Raw genomic sequence first — 22,101 nt, 5'->3', positions numbered from 1 at the left:
ATTCCCACAAGCAGAGTTCCCAATCCTAGCTGGACTGTCTGGGTAGACATGGAGTGGCAGAAGATTGTTTCCCAGTGTGAGAGAAAAATCAAAAAGGAGTCAATCTGCACCACCCTTGTGCATGTCCTAGTAGAAGTAGTCTTGGAACAGATTGCTTGCTCAGGGAATAGTATGAAAGGAGAAAACAATCTCAAATTGGGGAATGCATTGGCAGAAGCTTAAAGAAAAGCCCTTTTATACTTATAAACATGTAACTCCAATTTAGTTAGCAAACTGAAACCTCAGTTAGGACAGATTCATTATTTGTGCCAGCAGGTATACTGTTGCAGCACTGCAACAAAATCCTTCTTTGGATGTAGTGCTGAGATTAAACACCGACAGAAAAAGATAGAGGTAGATTATCACCTTCACCACTTGGGCAGTAATCTGGCGGGCGGATCACACGCTCTTTATAGAACCCACTTGATTTTCATTCCACTGAGTTCAATGGAATGAAACTCAGGCAGGTTCTTTAGAGTATGTGACTTGCCCAATCATATTACAGGCGGTAAAGATGAAAATCTACCCCGTAATTCCTATATTTTAGTCTTACATACAGCTGTTAATGTTCTTACTTGTGTAATATACGGTAGGCTGTAATTTGCACAGGCCTAGCCTTGCAGAGCAGCAATGGAGCCAATGTGTTCAGAACTGATTGAAGTTTATCGGGTAAGTTCGTTTTCTGACCAGCAATGAATTTAGCTGGCAGACTGAGACCCATCAGCTGCTTCAATGGAATCAATGCAGAAGCTTCACCTAAGGCTGTTAACAGACACATTGAGGAAGGGAGAAGAACGGTTCCTTTGCATTCAGCTGCAGAAAAAGTAAAAAAAAAGTTAGATGTATTTTGAGAAAGTGGACCTTCTAAATTGATTTTCTCGTACAATACCTTAAACACAACATTCTACTGCATGAAGAGGCAAGATGTACGGCATGTTTTCTCAGGTTCAGCATTACTGGTCACTCCTGTAGCTGGACCTTGCATCCCGTATGATCCAGAATGCACCTTTTTGTGTCCAATATTGAAGATGCATGATAGTGTAACCCAGGAATCATAACAGAAAACCCTTATTTACATACACTGGCTATTGGAATGCATCACATGCCACCACATGAATGCTCCTTTCTCTACAGATGTTGGACTGGGTAAACACTCATACCAATTTGAGACACAGGGTTTGAACCAATAAGTGGTTTTAATTAAATAAGATAGAAGAACAAACAGTACATATGTTAATGCTGTATGATGCATTTCCAAACACTGCTTGATATATAAAAACAACAAAGATGCAGCTTGCTCTCTCCCTAAACATGAATCGTAAACCAGAAGGCCACTTATTGTAAACTTGCACTAGCACGACTCTCTCTGGCTAACCTGACTCTGGCTTTTAGAACACAGATAGCCTTTTGGATGCCCTGCCCCTCTGACTGAAAACTGCCTTGGCCTTTCACCTTGGCTTCTCAACTTTAAAAATAAAAGTAATTTTGTAGCACAATGGACTTGAGTCATTTTTAAACTTGTATGGCCTGGAAATCGGGCTACCTACCGCCACCCGTTTGCGCTGCTATCCTGGCAAAAAATGACGGCCGCCACTCTAGCGCCCTTCTCTTGGCGCGGGACTCGGCAGCCGCCATTTTGGTGAGGGCCTAAGCACTGCTGATAGCAGCGCTGACCCTAGAGATGTAAATGAAGAGAGCATGACATCAGTCGGCTTGACGCCACGTCTGCAAACTTTGAGTTCAGCGCTGGGTCCTGAGCTCGTTCTGATAAGCGAGCGTTAGGCAGACTGAAAGAGACCCTGTCAGCACTTCTTAAAGGGACACACACATCTTTCAGGTAAGTTTGCATTTAAGCTTTTGGACTGGATTTATTTTATTGAAGTAGTGGCTTGGAGCAATACATGTTAAAAAAATGTATTAAGTGTGCAGGGAATGGACACTTGCAAATCCACGGATGGTAAAGGAAGGCCTCCGAGGAAACAGAACATGCTGGAAATACTCAGCCAGTCAGGCAGCATCTGTGGAGAGAGAAAAGTCTCAGTTCGAAATGCTGCCTAACCTGCTGAGTATTTCCAGCATTTTATGCTTTTATTTCGAATTTATAGCATCAGCTCGTAGAAGGAAGAGGAAGACACAGAAGAGGAGGAAGCGACCCAGACAGCCTCTTTCTGGCTGGGATGGAATCATCCGCCTGTGGTACCAGTGACCACAACCCCAATTCCCCTTTCAACATTTGTCCCACACCTTCCCTTCTCTCTATTACTGACCATCACAGCGTCCTCTTGGCCACAATGCTGAAATAAAAGCCATCACAAAGCAAACTTTCCAATCCAACTTTATACATCTATCCATCCAATATGACATCAAGAAATCAACTCATCACCCTTATGCATTCCCTTAGTGACCATCTTGTGTGTGCCTTTGCCTATCCCAGTGCTGTTATGCAGTGCTGCCCCAGTGGCTGCAGCATGGCTGGTGGAAGGCTGCTGACTTTCAGTGGGGGACACTGAAAATGGCCTTGCTGGTCGACCTTGAGGAGCTGGTGGCTGGGAGTGTCAAATCGAGTGATGGTGTTTCTTCTTCTTCACTCTCCTCTCCCTCTTCTTGGTCAACCACTGGCTGGGCAGGCTGCATTTCTTGAGTATGTGAAATAAGGAAGGCACAGAGAGGCGTTGTGGTGAAGGGAGGGTAGGAAAGCAAGAGGTGCATGCGAGAAGGATAACATATGAGGATACCAGCATCTTGTATCCTTTCAGCCCCGCCACTGGCCAAGGGCTCAGCCATGCCCTTGCCAAGAATGGCTAGCACCGTCTCCTCCAAGGGGGTAAGATGAAGCTAGGAATGGGAGGTGTGCCTCGTGTTGGGTACAAATTATTGGTAGATGAGGAATGGAGAGGGGGTGGTCATGCAATGAGCAGTGTGCGAGTCTAGTGGTGCAGTTGGTAGAAGATGGCTTTTGAAGATGCATTCACTGACTTTACACACTGGTCTGAAGTCATGACGCTTCTTTGGGCACTGGAGCCAGGTCGTGCGGGCAACATTGCTGGCAGTGATGGCCTCGGTGATCTGGTCCCACATTCTTCTTTCTGGAGGGCCTCCTGGCCCTGTGGGTAGAGGACCTCGCTTGCAATGTTGACCCACTGCACTAAGCTGGCGTGTTACGTGCGAGACTGAGTGCCCCTTCCCTGGATTGCTGAGCCATTTGTGTTAGTGCTGAAGCACTTTTCCGTTATTTTTTTAGGTGCGGAAGGGAATTCAGCTTTAAGAGCTGGAGACTCCCATTTGGGAATTTTTTTTATTTTAATTTTTTTTCAGAAGGCAGTTGAGCTGTATTTTTTCATGATTTTTATTTTTTTCAATTTCAGAAGGCAGTTCCCCTTTAAGAGACCGAACTGCTTTCTGAAATGACAGCCTCGCTTTCAGAGCAGGCTGTTCTTACTGCAGTGACACTACTGCCATGCTACATTGCCGGGACAAATGCCCCCAGGGCAGCATTGCACAGTGATTTTAGTGCTGGGCTAATGTTAATTATTCCCCAGCGCCAATTTACCAGTCCTGCCAGCAGCAGCCATTAACACTGGCCCACAGTGGCACCAGCAGGTTTTTAGCATTGTCAAATTTCTAGGCCTCTATATTTGTACTTTTAAAATCAGCATCTAAGGGGGTTAACATCCAAAGCCACACAAAGTATCCAAAGAAGCTAGCATTTCAGTTCAGGCAGTTGTGTGGGAAAGGAGGACATTTGTTTTCGCACACAATAATGGTTCAAAAAGTGTTAACTGGTTAATCGGCTGGGAGGGCTGTTATTTACAACCCCAAACCTCTTGTGCAATTGTCAGAGAGGGCTCCATTGACCCATACGAGTACCATTGCAACACCTTCCTATTTAAAGGTGTTGTCAGACTTGTGGAAGTAGCTTGGTCATATATTGAAGGATAGGCCCCCCAAAAGGGGGGGGGGCAGTGACTTTGATTGACAGCTATTTCTGAAAGCAATGGTTTCCCCAACGGCTGAAGAAATAATAAGAATCAAAAATCAGTAGGAAGGTTTTCCCAGGCCACCATGGAATGCTTCCTAGTCGCCAACTAGTGTTTTGACTGAGATATTTCATTCTCAAACATGGGAGAAATGTTTTAAAAAAGGCAGAACATTATTTGATTCCTATGATGGCACTTTTTGCTGTCTTTCTGTATGCGCTAATGGAAAGCACAAACCTCACTGAAAGTCATCCCACCTTCTTTATAAAATGAAAGCAGTAGTATTTGGTTACATTGCAAGTTTTTTTCTCTACTTTTTTTGTGTATGTAAACCTAAACACCTTTGAATGAATTTTAAAGTCATTTACAGATTACTGTGCAAAACACAGAAAGCTTCGGAGTACAGTTTTAGACAAAGATAAATATGATTTATGAAGACATCACTCACAATAAACAAGATTTAAAGATTCTGCACTTTTCAATCAAAATTGAACAATTAACCGGCATACCCTTTTTTATGTTCAATCTAAGCAGCCAAGTGCAGTTAGTTCATTTTGATTACAAGAATAAATAATAAAGGAATGGGGAAATGTTATTTGTCTCCTCAGTTCATTCCTTTTGCAATCTAGGTCTCTCTAAATCAGTGTTGCAGGTATTCCTAGCCTTCCTGTGCCATTTTATATCAATTATCTGTTAGTAAAGCGCCACTGTCAACTGTACCAACAGGACAGAAAACTTCACAAAGCTGTACTCTTGCGGTGAATTAAACTTGTGTGCTATGATTACATGACACCCATTAATCCACTAACCCATCAGTATGACCGTGTGTGCTTGCTTAACGTTATCTCTGATGAGGAACCAATAGTAAATAGAACTTGTGCCCTATAATACAGGACACTTTGGCTTTGAACAAATCTTGCAGCACCACCATTACTGTGCTTGCTCGTACAGACAATAGGACAGGTGTACCGTAATTGCACATGGCATTTAAAGAAAGGAATGATGTGTAGCCAGCATAAGTGAGGTGAATTAAGCACAACAACCTGCAGAGTTAGGACTTATAGCCCAAGGCAAGTGCAGCATTATTAGTTTCCAATAATTGAAAAAATAAAAACTGGGACAAACCTGCTGCGAAATGGGAACACTGAATAATTATAACCTTTGGCTATACAAAGATTATACACTTCAATTTCTTCTTCAATAAAAACCTGTCTAACTCTTTTTTAAATTAATTCCACCAAATCCAGGATTTGCAGCATTAGTTGTAATTTATTCCATAAATTAACCACCCACCAGTAAAAAAACATAACTCCCTTGGAGATTCCAGCCTCTTGTATTTCATTCCAGATTAAGTACAAAGCAGCTCTAGAATGTTAGCTATTCTTTTTATTTTAAATTTTATATTTCAATTATAAGAATATAATTGAAACTTTGTCTGCAGGTCTTTATAATGCAGCGATACGAGTTCTGAAATCAATTGAATTTTCCCCCAATTTTTACAGTTGAAAAACCTCTGCAGCTTTCATTACATAGTACAGGAAAAACAGACATAGAAATTACAACACGGAAACAGGCCATTTGGTCCAATTAGTCCATTGCAGTGTTTACTCTCCAAGTGAGCAAATAGTTCTAATCACATTTACCCACCCTGTTCCTGTATCCCTTCGTCCCCTTTATTTTGAATGTTGACATCGTTACTGCCTCAACCATTAACCCGGTAAGTGAATTCCACATCCTCACAATGCTCCGATATGACAGTTGGCAATACATGAAAAGCATGCAAAGATCCAAAGCTTTGTAGATATCTTCCTTCTCTTGATGCGCACTCTTCCCACCCACAGCATGGCATTTCCCAATCAGTAAACTGGACAGGTGACCTCTGTGCAGCCTTCTACTACTGCTATTCTACACCTGCTAACGGGCAGTTATGTGACAGGGGTACAGGTAACTCAGTTCTTTGGGAAGTATCCAGACAGTGCCCACTCTTTCAGGTGAGACGTTAAACCGAGGCCCCGTCTGCCCTCTCAGATGGCCTTAAAAGATCCCATTTCACAATCTGAAGAAGAGCAGGAGGGTACTCCCGGTGTCCTGGCCCATATTTATCCCTCAACCAACAAAGTTAAAACAGATGAAGTGGTCATTTATCTCTGCTATTTTTGGGGCCATGCTGTGTGGAAATTGGCTGCCACATTTCCCGACACTACAACAGTGACCACACTTCAAAAGGTACTTCATTGGTTGTAAAGCGCCTTGGGGCACCCCGAGGTTCTGAAAGACACTTGTAACTGAAAGACAGTTTTGTGACCTGTGGTAAACCACTGTTTGTATTCCTGTTTGTCCTGTTTGTATTCCACTGTGTACATGCCTGGACATGCCTCGGCTGACTCCTCCCACAGGTCCTAGTATAAAGGTGACTGCTCCCCAGCCCTTAGTATCATGGACCGGTCGACCACGCGAGGCAGACCTCCATTCTGTTGTTAATAAAAGTCTTTAGTTACTCTTCTAACTCTCAGTCTTTTATGAGTAATTGATAGCGCATCAATTTTATTAACAACATTTTTATAATGGAGAAGATCCTCACACCAGCATGCCTGGACTTAGATCATCGGGAGGCGGACTCATCCACCAAGTTTACTCACTGGCTTAAGTGTTTCGAAAAATTCCTGACCGCCTCCGAAGCAATCAAATCGGACGAGGACAAACTGGATGTCCTGACCTCCAAAGTGAACCACCGAGTGTACTCGGTCATCCAAGACGCGACCTCGTACGCGGACGCTATCAAGCTCCTCAAGGACCAGTACACGCGCCCAGTGAACGAAGTGTACGCCAGGCACCTCCTGGGGAGTCGTAAACAACAACCTGGGGAATCGACCGTGGAATACCTTCAGGCACTGTCTGTGCTTGGCCGGGCCTGTGGTTGTAAGGATGTAAAGGCCGCCGTGTACACAGAGGAACTTATCCGGGACGCTTTTGTAGCGGGCCACAGATCCAATTACACCCGACAGCGACTGTTGGAGCAGAGTAACCTCGACCTCAACAAGGCCTCTGAACTCGCACTATCGTTGGATGCAGCCTACCAGGGCATGGATGCCTACTCCTCTGCACCGTGGACGCCGCGGGGAATGACAGCCTGGGACACGGTAGGACCGCCTCATAGCGCCGTGCCACCCCAGCCACACCCCAACAACGGCCCAACTACCGCAGCAGTGTCCCAAGGCCAGACAGCAGTGCCCCAAGGCCAGAAATGCTACTTCTGTGGCCAGGCAAAACACCCCAGAGCGCGCTGCCCGGCGAAAAACGCGATCTGCTCGGGCTGCGGGAAGAAGGGACACTACGCTAGCGTCTGCAGGGCCAAAGCCACCCCGAACCCCAGCAGCGCCGCGTGTGGGCCATGCGGGCCGCCATCTTGGACCTCCCCGGCCATGTGCGAATCACCGGTACAGCAGCCATTTTGGACGCCTCCAGCCACATGGGGATCATGGACGCCGCCATCTTGGACGACAGCCGGGACGCAGCAGGCCCCCGACACCGCCTCATCTGATACCCGCAGCGACACACCGACCCCTACGCTGGCATCCGTTACACTGGATCAAGCGAGACCGCACCAACTGGCCAGTTCCACAATGGACATTAAGGTAAATGGTCACGATACAATCTGCCTTTTTGACTCTGGGAGCACGGAGAGCTTCATCCACCCCGACACGGTGCGGCGTTGCTCTCTCCCAGTCCTGCCTGCGCAACAGCGGATTTCTATGGCCTCCGAGTCCCAGTCGGCGGACATCGGCGGCTACTGCGTGGTGACACTCGTAGTAGACGGGACCGTGTACGATCATTTTAAACTTCTGGTCCTGCCTGACCTCTGCGCTGCCGTCCTGCTGGGGTTAGATTTTCAGTGCCACCTTAAAAGTGTTACGATGGCGTACGGTGGACCCCTACCCCCACTCACAGTCCGCAGCCAGCAGCTTCCAAACTGCCCGCCGCGCACCAGGTGCAACCTCTCCACACTCAGAGTCACCCCCCCCCAACTGTTTGCGAACCTCACCCCCGACTGTAAGCCCATCGCCACAAAGAGCAGGCGATACAGTGCCGGGGACAGGGTTTTCATTAAAACCGAAGTGGAGCGGCTCCTGAAAGAAGGGATTATTGAGGGCAGCACCAGCCCCTGGCGAGCCCAGGTTGTGGTCGTTAAGACCGGCGAGAAGCAGCGCCTGGTCATCGACTACAGCCAGACAATAAATCGCTACACCCTGCTGGACGCCTACCCACTCCCCCGTATAGCTGATATGGTCAACCAGATCGCGCAGTACCGCGTCTTCTCGACCATTGACCTGAAATCAGCGTACCACCAGCTCCCCATCCGCCCTGAGGACCGCCAGTACACTGCCTTTGAGGCAAACGGCCGCCTCTATCACTTCCTTAGGGTTCCCTTTGGCGTCACCAACGGGGTCTCCGTCTTCCAAAGGGAGATGGACCGGATGGTAGATCAAAATGCGTTGCAGGCCACTTTCCCATATCTGGACAATGTGACCATCTGCGGCCGTGACTTGCAGGACCATGACGCAAACCTCGAAAAATTCCTCCGCACCGCCCAACTCCTAAACCTGACATATAACAAGAAGTGCATATTCCGCACAAACCGCCTCGCCATCCTTGGCTGTGTTGTGGAACACGGAGTCATCGGCCCCGACCCCGACCGGATGCGTCCCCTTATGGAACTTCCACTGCCCCACTGCCTCAAGGCCCTGAAGAGGTGCCTAGGGTTTTTCTCCTATTACGCCCAGTGGGTCCCCTACTATGCGGACAAGGCCCGTCCGCTGATCAAGTCCACCTCTTTTCCCTTGACGGCAGAGGCCCGCTTAGCCTTCCACCGTATCAAGGAGGACATTGCCAAAGCCACCATGCACGCAGTGGACGAATCCATCCCCTTCCAGGTGGAAAGCGACGCGTCTGACTTTGCCCTGGCCGCTACCCTCAATCAGGCGGGGAGACCCGTGGCCTTCTTTTCACGAACCCTCCAAGGCCCGGAGACCAGACACTCCGCTGTTGAGAAGGAGGCCCAGGCGATTGTGGAGGCTGTGCGTCATTGGAGGCACTACCTGGCCGGAAAACGATTTACCCTGCTCACTGACCAGCGTTCAGTTGCTTTTATGTTTAACAACAAGCAGAGGGGCAAAATCAAAAATGACAAGATCTTGAGGTGGAGAATCGAACTTTCCACCTACAACTACGAGATCTTGTACCGGCCCGGGAAGCTAAATGAACCCCCGGATGCGCTATCGCGTGGCACCTGCGCCAGCGCGCAGATCGATAAGACTGCGGGCCCTCCACAATGACCTCTGCCACCCGGGGGTCACCAGGTTCTTCCACTTCATCAAGGCCCGCAACCTGCCTTACTCTATTGAGGAGGTCAGGACCATGACCAGGAACTGCCAAGTCTGCGCTGAGTGCAAACCGCACTTTTATAGACCAGACAGGGCCCACCTGATAAAAGCCACTCGCCCCTTCGAGCGCCTGAGCGTCGATTTTAAAGGGCCTCTCCCCTCCTCCGACCGCAATGTGTACTTCCTCAATATTATTGACGAGTACTCCCGTTTCCCGTTCGCCTTCCCCTGCCCGGACATGACCAGTGCCACGGTCATTAAATGTCTGAACAACCTCTTCACCCTGTTCGGCTTCCCCAGCTATATCCATAGCGACCGGGGCTCATCGTTTATGAGCGACGAACTCCGTCAGTACCTGCTAACTAGGGGTATTGCCACAAGCAGGACCACCAGTTACAACCCCCGGGGGAACGGACAGGTGGAAAGAGAAAATGCGACAGTTTGGAAGGCCGTCCTGCTAGCCTTAAAGTCTAGGGGCCTTCCAACCTCCCGCTGGCAGGATGTGCTCCCCGATGCGCTCCACTCTATTCGGTCACTGCTCTGCACTGCCACTAACGCCACCCCTCATGAGAAAATGTTTGTCTTCCCAAGGAAGTCCACATCGGGGACATCGCTACCACCATGACTGACGTCCCCAGGGCCGGTCCTACTGAGAAGACACGTGAGGACCCATAAAACGGACCCCCTGGTCGAGAGGGTCGACCTCCTCCACGCCAACCCCCAGTATGCTTACATCGCATACCCGGACGGGCGGGAGGACACAGTCTCCATAAGAGACCTTGCACCCTCGGGGGCCGCAGTAACCCACTACCCACTACCACCCCCCCCCACGATCCGATATCCAGCCCCAGCAGACGGCAGGCCTGGGCCCCGCGACCCGCTCGACATCTACGAGGACGACACGCCTGTGCCACAGCCTACGCTGGACTCGACGCCGGAAACTTCACTACCCCTGCCGTCGCCACGCAGATCACAGCGGCAGACAAGACCTCCGGAGAGACTCCAATACACTAACTTTTAATACACTTCACCCCGCCGGACTCAATTTTAAACAAGGGGTGAATGTGGTAAACCACTGTTTGTATTCCTGTTTGTCCTGTTTGTATTCCACTGTGTACATGCCTGGACATGCCTCGGCTGACTCCTCCCACAGGTCCTAGTATAAAGGTGACTGCTCCCCAGCCCTTAGTATCATGGACCGGTCGACCACGCGAGGCAGACCTCCATTCTGTTGTTAATAAAAGCCTTTAGTTACTCTTCTAACTCTCAGTCTTTTATGAGTAATTGATAGCGCATCATGACCTACCGAAGATACTTTTTTAAAATCAATATGACCATCTCATAGAATGATACAGCAAAGGAGGCCACTTGGCCCATCGTTCCTGTGCTGGCTCTTTGAAAGAGCTCTCCAATTAGCCTCTCTACCCTGTTCTTTACCCATAGCCCTGCAAATTTTCCCCCTTCGAGTATTTATCCAATTCCCTTTTGAAAGTTATTACTGAATCTGCTTCTGCCCCCTTTCAGGCAGCGCATTCCAGGTCATAACAACTTGCTGCGTAAAAAATGTTTTCCTCATGTCACCTTTGGTTCTTTTACCAATTAACTTAAATCTGTGTCCTCTGGTTATTGACTCTTCTACCATTGGAAACAGTTTCTCCTTATTTACTTTATCAAAATCCATCATGATTTAGAACATCTCTATCTAATCTCCCTTTAACCTTCTCTGTTCTAAGGAGACCACCACCAGTTTCTCCACATAACTGAAGTCTTTTATCCCTGGTACCATTCTAGTAAATCTCCTCTGCACCCTCTCTGGCCTTGATATCCTTCCTAAAGTGTGGTGGCCAGAATTGAACGCGATACTCTAGCTGGGGCCTAACCAGTGTTTTATAAAGGTTGAGCATAACTTTCTTGCTTTTGTACTCCATGGGCTGGATTTTACTCACCGAGACGAGTTGGGTGCAGGACTGCTGCCTTCCGGGTTCTAGTCCCGCCCCCACCGATGTCCGACACACAGATGCTATTTTCCCCTGATTGGCCTTGTTAAGCCCGGCCTGCGGGCTTGCTGGCCAATTAAGGGAAAGCTGGTGTCAGATGACGTCAGTTGATGATGCTTCATCTGACGGTTTTCTTAAGGAACATGAACCATAAATTTTTGACAGATGATTTGACAGTGTTTGACAGCATTGAGGTGCTGTCAAACACTGACAATCATTGTACACGTGAGCCCTTGCACCCAGACTCTCCAGTGACTCTCTCCTTAGGATGAAACAGATGGCAGCTGCAGGTGAGGGTACAGAAGCGATCTGTCACTTCTCCCATTGAGGTGAGGCCACACAAACACTTCAAACCTCGTCACCTACAGAAAAATCGAAACACATTAAAAATGACTTTCCCAACATTTCCTTACCTCTGATACTCACCAGTGTCCCATTGCATCCTTCACACCACTTCTGCAGCTGTCATCTGTACACCAACAGTACAACAGACCCACAGCACGCCTCACTTACCCTGGCGGGGTTCCCCGATGTCAGGAAGCCCACAGAAGTCGCAAAATGGGAAAAAGCCTCTTAACTGCCTGTTAACTACCTGTTAACAGGCAGTTAAGTGGCTATAATCCTCTTCCCGCCGCTAGGAGTCGGGTCCCTGCGCAAAATCAGGGACCCGACTCCCGGGAAGATTGGTTGGAGGCGGGTTGGGAGCGGGTTCGGGACCCGCTCCCATTCTTTTTGATTTTCCCAGGAGTCCCGCCTCCAAAGGGCTGGTAAAATCCAGCCCTATCTCTCTATTAATAAAGCCAAGGATCCCATGTCTTTTTAACAGCCTTCTCAACTTGTCCTGCCATCTATCTCAGTTAACAGCTTCAGATTACTTGCACTAGGATTTCATTTTGCTTTAGAATGTGATTCATTGGAAACATTTCTCTCCAGCTCCTTCAATAGGTCAGCAAGTTTACACAGTAAGCAACTGAGCCATACAGAGCAGCAAGTTCCAGGTTTAATTCTTCCTACTGCTGAGTTAGCTGATCTCCACCGGACAAAAAAAAGTCCGACTTCTCGCTCTCGATCACTGTCAGTAACAAATGCTGGAAGTGCACATGGTTGATATCAGGTGGGTACAGAATTGAACTTGACTATAATTCAATCATGGCCAAAAAACTTGCCAAAAGTCAAGATTCATATTAATATTCATTCACTTAGGCAAGGCACCCGTGGAATCTTACCCCCATAAGGAGTCAACACCTTTAGGGGAGATTGGGAGAATGTGGTACAAAAAAATTAAAAAGTTAAGCACGACAGACACATGAAAATAAACCCTTTCACTTTACTATTTAATAGAAAACGCATTTTCTGTGGGAAAAATTAGGATGACATGAATATCTTGTACTGGCAACACTCTCCTTACACCTGAAAGTAAGTGTCCTTGAGGTACAGTGTCCATTTTGAACTTCTTTTTTGATCTTGATGCTAAAGATGGGGGAAAAACTTGCGTGAGCCTGGGCAGTGTTTTCATATGGTGTGGAAAAGAAGGATTACTTGCAAGATTGACATGAAAAACATTTTTAACAGACTACGGGGTTGAATTTGCAGTCGGAGGCTTCCCGCGGGTGGATGCCTCCGACCAGCAAAAAAATCTACGAACTTACCTGATGGTCCCAGAGGTTCGGACGCTGGCGCTCCTCGACCTCTACACGTAGGCCTGCATAGAGGCCCATGTATCCCGGGGCGCATGCAGTTCCCAAGCGCCCCTGGAATCACATGGGTCGGCCCAACCAATCAAGGAAGGGGGATCCCCATTCATACTTATGGATGTTCCATTTGTACGGAACCTCCATAAGCATGAATGGGGATGACATTAAAAATAGATTTAACATAACAAATGTGGCGGAACCACCAGAGGATTAGGGACAATTGTATATAATTCCTTTTACAGCAATGTAGTACAGCTGGGGGCTGCACCTTTAATGTATCTGCTAACTGTACTAGGGCTTCTTTCCTGTACTCCGCGTGATGACGTCATGCCGTCCATCACGTGACCTCTCAACGGCGGGAAGAAGGTGACGACGTCATGACGTCAGAGCTTGGAACCTTCTAGCAGTTGAGCTCGGAACCTGCTAGCAGTTGAGCTCGGAACCTTCTAGCAGTTTCCAGAGAGGCTTTCAAGCAGACCAGACCTATTTGCATTGTATCCTACAGTTTCCTGTACAGCTTCGTTTGTTCATTAAATTTTATTGTTTTTGATTTTCTGAGTCGATCTCAATTCTTTGGCTAGGAACCCCAGTTCCTACATTGGTGACCCCGATTTCTTCGAACAATTTTCGTTGAAGTTACATCATGGACACGAACGCCGTCACCCTCAAACTGCCGCAATTTTGGGAGCAACAATCGGCCGCGTGGTTTTTCCAGGCGGAAGCCCAATTTGCAATCCGGGGAGTAGCAGCGGATTCGACCCGTTATTATTACGTGGTCTCCGCCCTCGACAGCACTACGGCCTCGCGGGTCATCAGCCTCCTCAAGAGTCCACCGAACGATGGCAAGTACGAAGCTTTAAAATCACGTTTACTGCAGATTTTCGGTCTGTCCAAGTCGGAGCGCGCTCGCAGACTTATCTCCATGCCCGGCCTCGGGGACTCAAAACCCTCAGAGCTCATGAACCAAATGCTCACGCTTTTGGGCTCGGAATCGCAATGTTTTCTGTTCCGCGAGCTGTTTCTCGGTCAACTACCAGAGCCAGTACAGACGGCCTTGGCCAATTCCGCGATCACGGATTGTGCTGAACTCGCCGCGGAAGCGGATAAAATATTCACCGTCTCACAACAATCTTGTGCAGCCACGAGGTGCCCATCCCCCACAAGAGCGAATCCAACTCCTCCTCCTGCAGGCTGGTGTGCATACCACGCTCGTTTCGGCGCGAAGGCCAGAAATTGCTGTCCGCCCTGCAGTTTCTCACCAAAAAAAAAAACCTACCTCAAACCAGCGGTTTCTGAGAAGATCAATAAGGCCTAAGGGACGCGCCGGAGTTGCGATGGCCGTCGGGTCCGCAGGGAAACTCCTATACATTACAGACTCCCTGTCAGGGCGACGTTTTCTCTGTGATACTGGCTCCCAGTGCAGTATCCTACCAGCGTCGAAGCTAGATCTTCAACCCAGCGGTCAAGGTCCCCCCCTCGAGGCAGCCAATGGTGCGGCCATTCGCACGTTCGGAAAGCGTAGGGTCCAGTTGAGTTTTGGCGGCCAACGTTTTGTTTGGGAGTTCATCACGGCGAATGTCTCACAGGCCATCCTGGGGGCAGATTTCTTCTGCGCAAACGGGTTTCTCGTCGACGTCCGACACTGTCGGCTAATCAGTGCCTCCACTTTTCACTCGGTCCCCTGCCACCGAAGCACCGCGATGTCTTGGTCAGTTGCCTGTGCAGTCCCATCTCCAAATGAGTTCTCTCGTCTTCTCAGTGAGTTCCCTGAGCTCACCAGGCCCACATTTTCTTCTTCAGTCACGAGGCACGGTGTGGCGCACCACATTACCACGACAGGATCCCCCGTTTATGCGAGAGCTCGAAGGCTAGAACCTGGTAAACTCGTGGCCAAGGCGGAGTTCCATACAATGGAATGCCTGGGTATTATTCGACGTTCGAATAGTCCTTGGTCCTCGCCATTACACATTGTTCCTAAGCCGGGCGGCGGATGGCGACCATGCGGCGACTACAGACGCCTGAATGAGGCTACCACACCGGATCGGTACCCAATTCCTCACATTCAGGATTTTTCGGCCCATCTGGCAGGGAATTCCATCTTTTCCAAAGTAGACCTCATCCGAGGCTATCATCAAGTGCCCGTGCATCCTCAGGACGTCCCCAAAACTGCCGTCATCACACCTTTCGGGCTCTTCGAGTTCCTTCGTATGCGGTTTGGGCTGAAGAATGCAGCACAAGCCTTCCAACGTCTCATGGATTCCGTGTTGCGCGATCTGCCGTTCACCTTCGTCTACCTAGACGACATCCTTATTGCCAGTAACAGCACGAAAGAACACATTACGCACTTGCATACCCTTTTTTCTCGTCTCAGCCAACATGGCCTTATTATCAACCCGGCCAAGTGCCAGTTTGGGTTGCACAGCATTGATTTTCTGGGACACAGAATCACCTCAGAAGGCGCCGTCCCGCTGGCCACAAAGGTGGAAGCAGTCACCTCGTTCCCTCTTCCTCAGACCGTCAGGGCCCTCCAGGAATTTCTGGGAATGGTCAATTTTTATCATCGGTTCGTCCCCAAGGCGGCATTGTTGATGCAACCTTTGTACGAGGCCCTCAGAGGTAAATCGGGCAAAGACCCGATCGATTGGACACCCCAGATGGACCAGGCTTTCCTCGACACTAAGACCGCTTTGGCTGCTGCGACCATGTTGGCACATCCCCTTCCGGGCGCAACCATTGCCCTTACCACCGACGCATCTGATTATGCCATCGGGGCAGTACAGGATCAGTGGGTCGACGGCACATGGCAACCACTGGCTTTCTTCAGCCGCCAATTGCGGAAGAACGAACGCAAGTGTAGTACTTTTGATAGGGAGTTGTTGGCATTGTTTCTGGCCATCCGCCATTTTCGCTTCCTACTGGAAGGACGCCCATTCACGGCTTTTGTAGACCACAAGCCACTTACTTTTGCGATGGCCAAGACAGCGGAACCATGGTCGGCACGGCAACAACGTCATCTTACGTACATATCTGAATTTACAACCGACATACAACATGTCTCGGGCAAAGACAACCTGGTGGCGGATTGTCTCTCCCGCGCCCCGGTCCACGCAGTACACCTGGGAGTCGACTATGTTGGTTTGGCAAAAGAACAGAAGGCAGACCCTGAAGTGCAGACATACCGGACCGCACCTTCCAGCTTACAAGTGGCTGATGTCAGTTTCCAGGCCGCAGGGACCACACTCCTGTGTGACATCTCGATGGGCGTCCCACGTCTAATCGTTCCAGTCGAATGGCGCAGGAGAATTTTCGACACTATCCACGGGTTGTCACACCCTGGCATGAGAGCGTCACAACGACTCATGGCAAAGAAATTCGTCTGGAAGGGCATGCATCTCGACGTCCGTGACTGGACCAATACCTGCGTGAGTTGCCAGAAGTCCAAGATACAACGCCATGTTAAGGCCCCAGTCGCCACTTTTCCGGTTCCGGATCGTCAATTCGACCACGTACACGTGGACCTGGTTGGTCTTTTCCCTTCCTCTCGTGGGTACACTCACCTCCTCACCGTGGTAGACCGCACCACCAGGTGGCCAGAGGCAATTCCTTTGGTTGCCACCACAGCGGCAGACGTCTCCACAGCCTTCATCTCATCGTGGGTAGCTCGGTTCGGGGTACCGGCTGACATCTCCTCTGACCGGGGGCCTCAATTTACCTCTGAGCTTTGGAATGCCGTAGCTCAAGATCTGGGCACCAAGCTTCATTGTACCACCACCTACCATCCACAGGCGAACGGTCTGTGTGAAAGATTCCACATGTCCCTTAAAGCCGCACTGCGTGCTAGTCTCCGTGGACCTAGTTGGGTGGACAGGCTCCCTTGGGTGCTGCTAGGTCTTCGCACGGCGCCAAAGGACGACCTGCATTCTTCTTCAGCAGAGCTGGTTTACGGCCAACCACTCAGAGTGCCTGGCGATTTTCTTCCTCCTCACACGGAACCCTGGTCCCCAACTCAGCAGCTCGTCAGCCACCAGGAAGCGGCTAGGAATTTCATCCCAGTGCCTACGTCGCATCATGGCCTGCAGCGCTCCCATGTCCCGGTGGATCTTAAGAGCGCAGGATACGTGTTCATTCGGCAGGATGCTCGCAAAAACCCGCTCAAACCGCCTTACACAGGTCCGTTCCGCGTCATCTCGTCAGGTGACAAGTCCTTCACAGTCGACGTCGGCGGTAAGCCTGACCACATCTCCATCGACCGGTTGAAACCGGCGCATCTGGATCTGAGCGAACCAGTCGTCACTGCTCAGCCGCCTCGTCGTGGTCGTCCACCGTCGACTGCCGGTCCAGTACAGCCAGTCATCCGCCGAGTCGCCAGTGCCCGCCTCACCGGGTCGACCACAGCCGGCCTCCTCTTCTCCTCCGCCTGCGGCGTCATCCCAACCACAGCCAACGGCCAGTTCGTCTTCTAGCGCTCCGTTCCAGCTGCCGGGGTATCGCAGTCGGTCGGACAGACTCGTCAGACCCCCTTCTCGCCTTACCTTCTCTGTTAAAAGCAATTCTGGGGGGGCGCATGTGGCGGAACCACCAGAGGATTACGGACAATTGTATATAACTCCTTTTACAGCAATGTAGTACAGCTGGAGGCTGCACCTTTAATGTACCTGTTAACTGTACTAGGGCTTCTTTCCTGTACTCCGCGTGATGACGTCATGCCGTCCGTCGCGTGATCTCTCAACGGCGGGAAGAACGTGATGACGTCAGAGCTCGGAACCTTCTAGCAGTAGAGCTCGGAACCTTCTAGCAGTTGAGCTCGGAACCTGCTAGCAGTTTCCAGAGAGGCTTTCAAGCAGACCAGACCTATTTGCATTGTATCCTACAGTTTCCTGTACAGCTTCGTTTGTTCATTAAATTTTATTGTTTTTGATTTTCTGAGTCGATCTCAATTCTTCGGCTAGGAACCCCAGTTCCTACACAAATACATTTTTAAAAAGTACATATTTAAAATTTATTAAAATACAATATAATTAAACATTTAAAACAAAAATGTACATATTTTAAACAGTCTAAAAATAAACTTACTTTATTATACGTGTGTTTTAATGTTTAAATGAATGAAACATTTTTATTTGAATGTTTTTTAGAACTCTTACGCTGGTAAAAGCAGGCTTTATGCCTGCTTTTACCATTCATAAGAATTTCACGGGCATTTGCTGGGCAGAAGTTAGGCAAATAGCGCAACTCTCCACCTGTGGAGGCCCTTCTCCTGGGGATGCGTGCAATCTGTCAAGATGATTCTTGACAGATCGCAAGTTCCGGATTTTAGCGCATGCGCTTCGCATACCTAAACCCGGAACTTGCGCGGCCCCTACAGGCGCGTACACACCTCGTATGCACCCGTAGGGGCTGCAAATTACGGCCCTACATCTTTGCTGATACTCCACATTGGCAACATACACTCATTCTTACTATACATGGAAGGCAATTAGAAAGGGAAGAATCAAGTAATCCTCCATCCAGCACACACAATATTTATATTACTGAATCTATTGTGTATTTGTTGACCAAAGTATTTTAAGTTCAGCCAATGAAGTTCAAAAACATAAGTGTATGTCCTTACCCGCAATTTTTAAAAACAGCGGTAACAGCTGTCCATAGGCTCCTTCCACAAAGAAGTTGTTCCATTCATTCGGAAGGTTAGCGGGAAGAGTCTTATTTATTTCTGGTGTTAATGTCTGAAACATGTAGCTAAGGTCCGATAGCATGCCACAACTCTGACAAACAAAATGCAGCACCAGGGGCTTGGAATCAAGTGATACAGTTTCACTAACAGTCTGAAATAAAAAAGGACAATATAAAAAAAAAATTAGTACAGTATGGTAACCTGTCATTCTAATCAAATTGCATGCAAAACCATAAAATCTAGGAAGAATAAAGTACAAGAGACATGTACTAATTTAGCACGTTGCAAGTGTCCAGAAAGTGACAGAAGCAAAATAGAAAGGGGAAAAAATAAAGCACCACTTAGCAGACGGTAGCACTCTATTTGACATACTGTATACTATCTAGTATTATACGATGGCCCTTGTAAAACAAACATCTTCCCTCCTCTTGAATTACAAATTTATTGAAAATTTACACTAACAAAAAAACCTTAGCAACTTGAAAATTCTAAAACTGTCGATATTTATTCTCAATTCTATGCTCAAGGTGAGGGATGTTATCACTCAGAAACAGAACTCATATCCATTTCAGCACTCAGCATCAAATACTCCTACAGTAAGCATAGCAAGGTTAGCTGCAGCATAAAGTTCCTTCTGTGCTGCCCCAACTTCTGAAGAGCATCCCTAATGCACCAGTGTGACCATTTTCCATCTTTCTAAATCATCCAGCCCTTCACCTCTCGAAGCAAGACTTGCCAATTTAGTGCTCATTAGATTAGTAGCAGAGCTAAGACAATAATTTTATATAGGGCTTTAGCGGTGATATGGATAGATTTTCAACTTTCCGCACGTGTGTAAAACTTTCACTGCGGATTGGCTGCCCGTTATAGAAAGCGCCTGATTTTTATTTCCATTGACTTGAACGGAAATGAAGTCGGACGGTTTCTATAATGGACGGCCAATTCGTACCACCAGTTTTACGCCTGAATGGCAGGTTGAAAATGTACCCCATGTACTTACACACAGGATTCTAAGTAAGATTTGAAAGATTAGGTGAACCCTCTGGCAATACAGCAGACCTTATGTGACTGGCTCCACAGCAGAGCCCCCGTGACTGGCTCCACAGCAGAGCCCCCGTGACTGGCTCCACAGCAGAGCCCCCGTGACTGGCTCCACAGCAGAGCCCCCGTGACTGGACTCAAGTGATACAGTCTGAAAGACAAAGGGCAATTTAGAGAAGAAAAAAAATGGACAAAATTTTGATGTCCTGGCACGATATGTACTGATGGGAACAGCAGACCACCGTGACTGGCACCACAGCAGAGCCACTGTGACTGGCACAAGCCTGCTTGCTTGCCTGCCTCCTGGAACTGTTTCACTATTCTCCATGTTAATTATTTCACTGTAGTCATACTCTCGCATGCTTTTTGTACCGTTATGTTAATGTAAATTAAATGCGTGAGTGGAGTGGAGCTGCACATAGCATGCTAATGCACAGAGAGCGTTTTTACCTTCCCCTGTAAACTGATTTTAATATGGTGAGAGAAGCAACATAAATGAGGTTGAGTGTAATGAAAACCAGTGGGGGGGGGGGGGGGGGGGGAAGAGAAGTCAGGAGGCAGAATAGCTACATCAGGCAGTCATAGTTAACAGTTAATGTTTAATCACAATTTTGGAGCTCGAAAGCAGGATGCTAGAATGGTGGGGTGCAAGTTCAACACCCCCCTCGCGCCTTGCCCAGTCCTCAGTTTCAGCCATGCTCCATGGAAGGGTACAAAGTGGAAGTGCCAGGTGTTTGCAGCAGGAAGGGAAAGTTAGATGCAGTGCTCTCACACTCCCCAGCTTGATACCCAGCCAAGCTGATGGCAGCTTGGGAAAAGAGGATGTACGCCCTCACAGGAAGTTAGAGCACCCTAAAAAAAAAAATGATCACTGTATTTGCCTTAATAGGTGGTCAGCAGCTGAGATCAAATCATTGTTGGTTTGCTGTTCCTTCTGCTTGCTGACATCATTTAACAGCATTCAGTGCTGTTAGCATCCTGTCAAAATAAATGGCTCGGATTTTGCGGTCAGCGGCGAACGAACGGTGCTCGCCGTTCATTATGCTTACAGCTGACCAGAGACTTTTCGTGGGCTTTTGCGCGGCAACTTAGTCATCGGGAGTCTGATACATAAGAAATAGGAGCTGGAGTAGGCCATTTGGCCCTTCAAGCCTGCTCCGCCATTCAATAAGATCATTGCTGATCTTCATCCTCAACTCCACCTTCCTGCACTATCCCCATATCCCTTAATTCCCAAAAATGTATCGACCTCTGTCTTGAATATACTCAACGACTGAGCATCCACAGCTCTCTAGGGTAGAGAATTCCAAAGATTCACAACCCTTTTGAGTGAAGAAATGTCTCCTCATCTCAGTCCTAAGATTGAAGAAGCCTTACTGAGACACGCAGAGTATAAACCAGGAAATTTAACTTAGACTATTTAATTCATGTACAGAAAATGAAACAGAGAGGGAAAGAAAGATGGGATTAAGAGAGAGATAACAGAGACAGAAAGAAAAAGTTAAATTTTTTAAAATTGTTTTAGAAATCTCCAACAATAATTAAATTCTGAAGGAATGAGACTCCACACTTGTAAAAGTAAATTTTCAGTGCCAGAGAGGTTGTTTGGTAGTAATTAAGACTCATCATGCTGTTAAAAATTCACTTGCACTTGAATGAACAAGCCCTAACTTTTTCTGGCAGTCTAGTGGGTAGCTAGTGGGTAAGTACCACAACTTCACCGCCCATCATGAGTTTGAATACTGAGTCTCTCGGTGAGGCAACGGTGTAATGAAGCTTGTGGAGGAGCATGGAAAATCAGACAGCAACTTGGAAAATTGGACAGCAACTTCCTGATTTCCTCATTTAACTGCACATGTGCGGATGCTGGAAGTTGCTGTCCGATTTACTCATTAATAACTGTGAGCGCTGACAGTCTTACCATTATTTTTACCGCAAAATCTGGGCCAATGTTTATCGAAGTCTTCCTGATAGTTTCTAAGAGGTTAATAATATCCAAGGCACAAGCCATATATTTTGTTATAGCCCTTTAAATGGACTAATAAAGTCACCATTTTCATTTCTGAGTAGTAGTCAGTGTCCTTGTTCTAAACCTCACCTCTAACCATGTCAAAATGGAGCACATGATGAAGTCCCACTGTTCATTTGTAACTGAAGCTGGTAAATGCTTGATCAACAATCTCAGAAAGCGTAGAATTTCCACATTGATACCAAGCAGATTAGGCTCAGGGTTTTTTAAAGTGCTGGGGAGAAATCAGAGATGTTAAAAAGTTTACCAAATTCTTTTGCTCTATTAAA

General features: G+C 48.0%; 1 protein-coding gene across 1 annotated transcript in view; it reads right to left on the bottom strand.

Moving 5' to 3' along the window:
* The window catches only part of ltn1 (listerin E3 ubiquitin protein ligase 1), a 145,640-nt gene that overhangs the window by 21,485 nt on the left and 102,054 nt on the right, over positions 1-22,101 (bottom strand). Inside the window, exons 21-23 of the mRNA XM_086006213.1 lie at positions 21,902-22,046; positions 18,700-18,913; positions 615-852 (exon numbers count right to left, since the gene is read on the bottom strand). Coding sequence (XP_085862339.1) covers positions 615-852; positions 18,700-18,913; positions 21,902-22,046 — 597 coding nt within the window. The remainder of the gene's footprint in view (positions 1-614; positions 853-18,699; positions 18,914-21,901; positions 22,047-22,101) is intronic.

The sequence above is a fragment of the Somniosus microcephalus genome, chromosome 14 (genome assembly GCF_052327205.1).
Source record: "Somniosus microcephalus isolate GS21.2 chromosome 14, FLI_Smic_1.0, whole genome shotgun sequence".
NCBI classification, from domain to species: domain Eukaryota; kingdom Metazoa; phylum Chordata; class Chondrichthyes; order Squaliformes; family Somniosidae; genus Somniosus; species Somniosus microcephalus.
The sequence above is the reverse complement of the archived record's forward strand: the minus strand, read 5'-3'. Positions and strand labels throughout refer to the sequence as shown.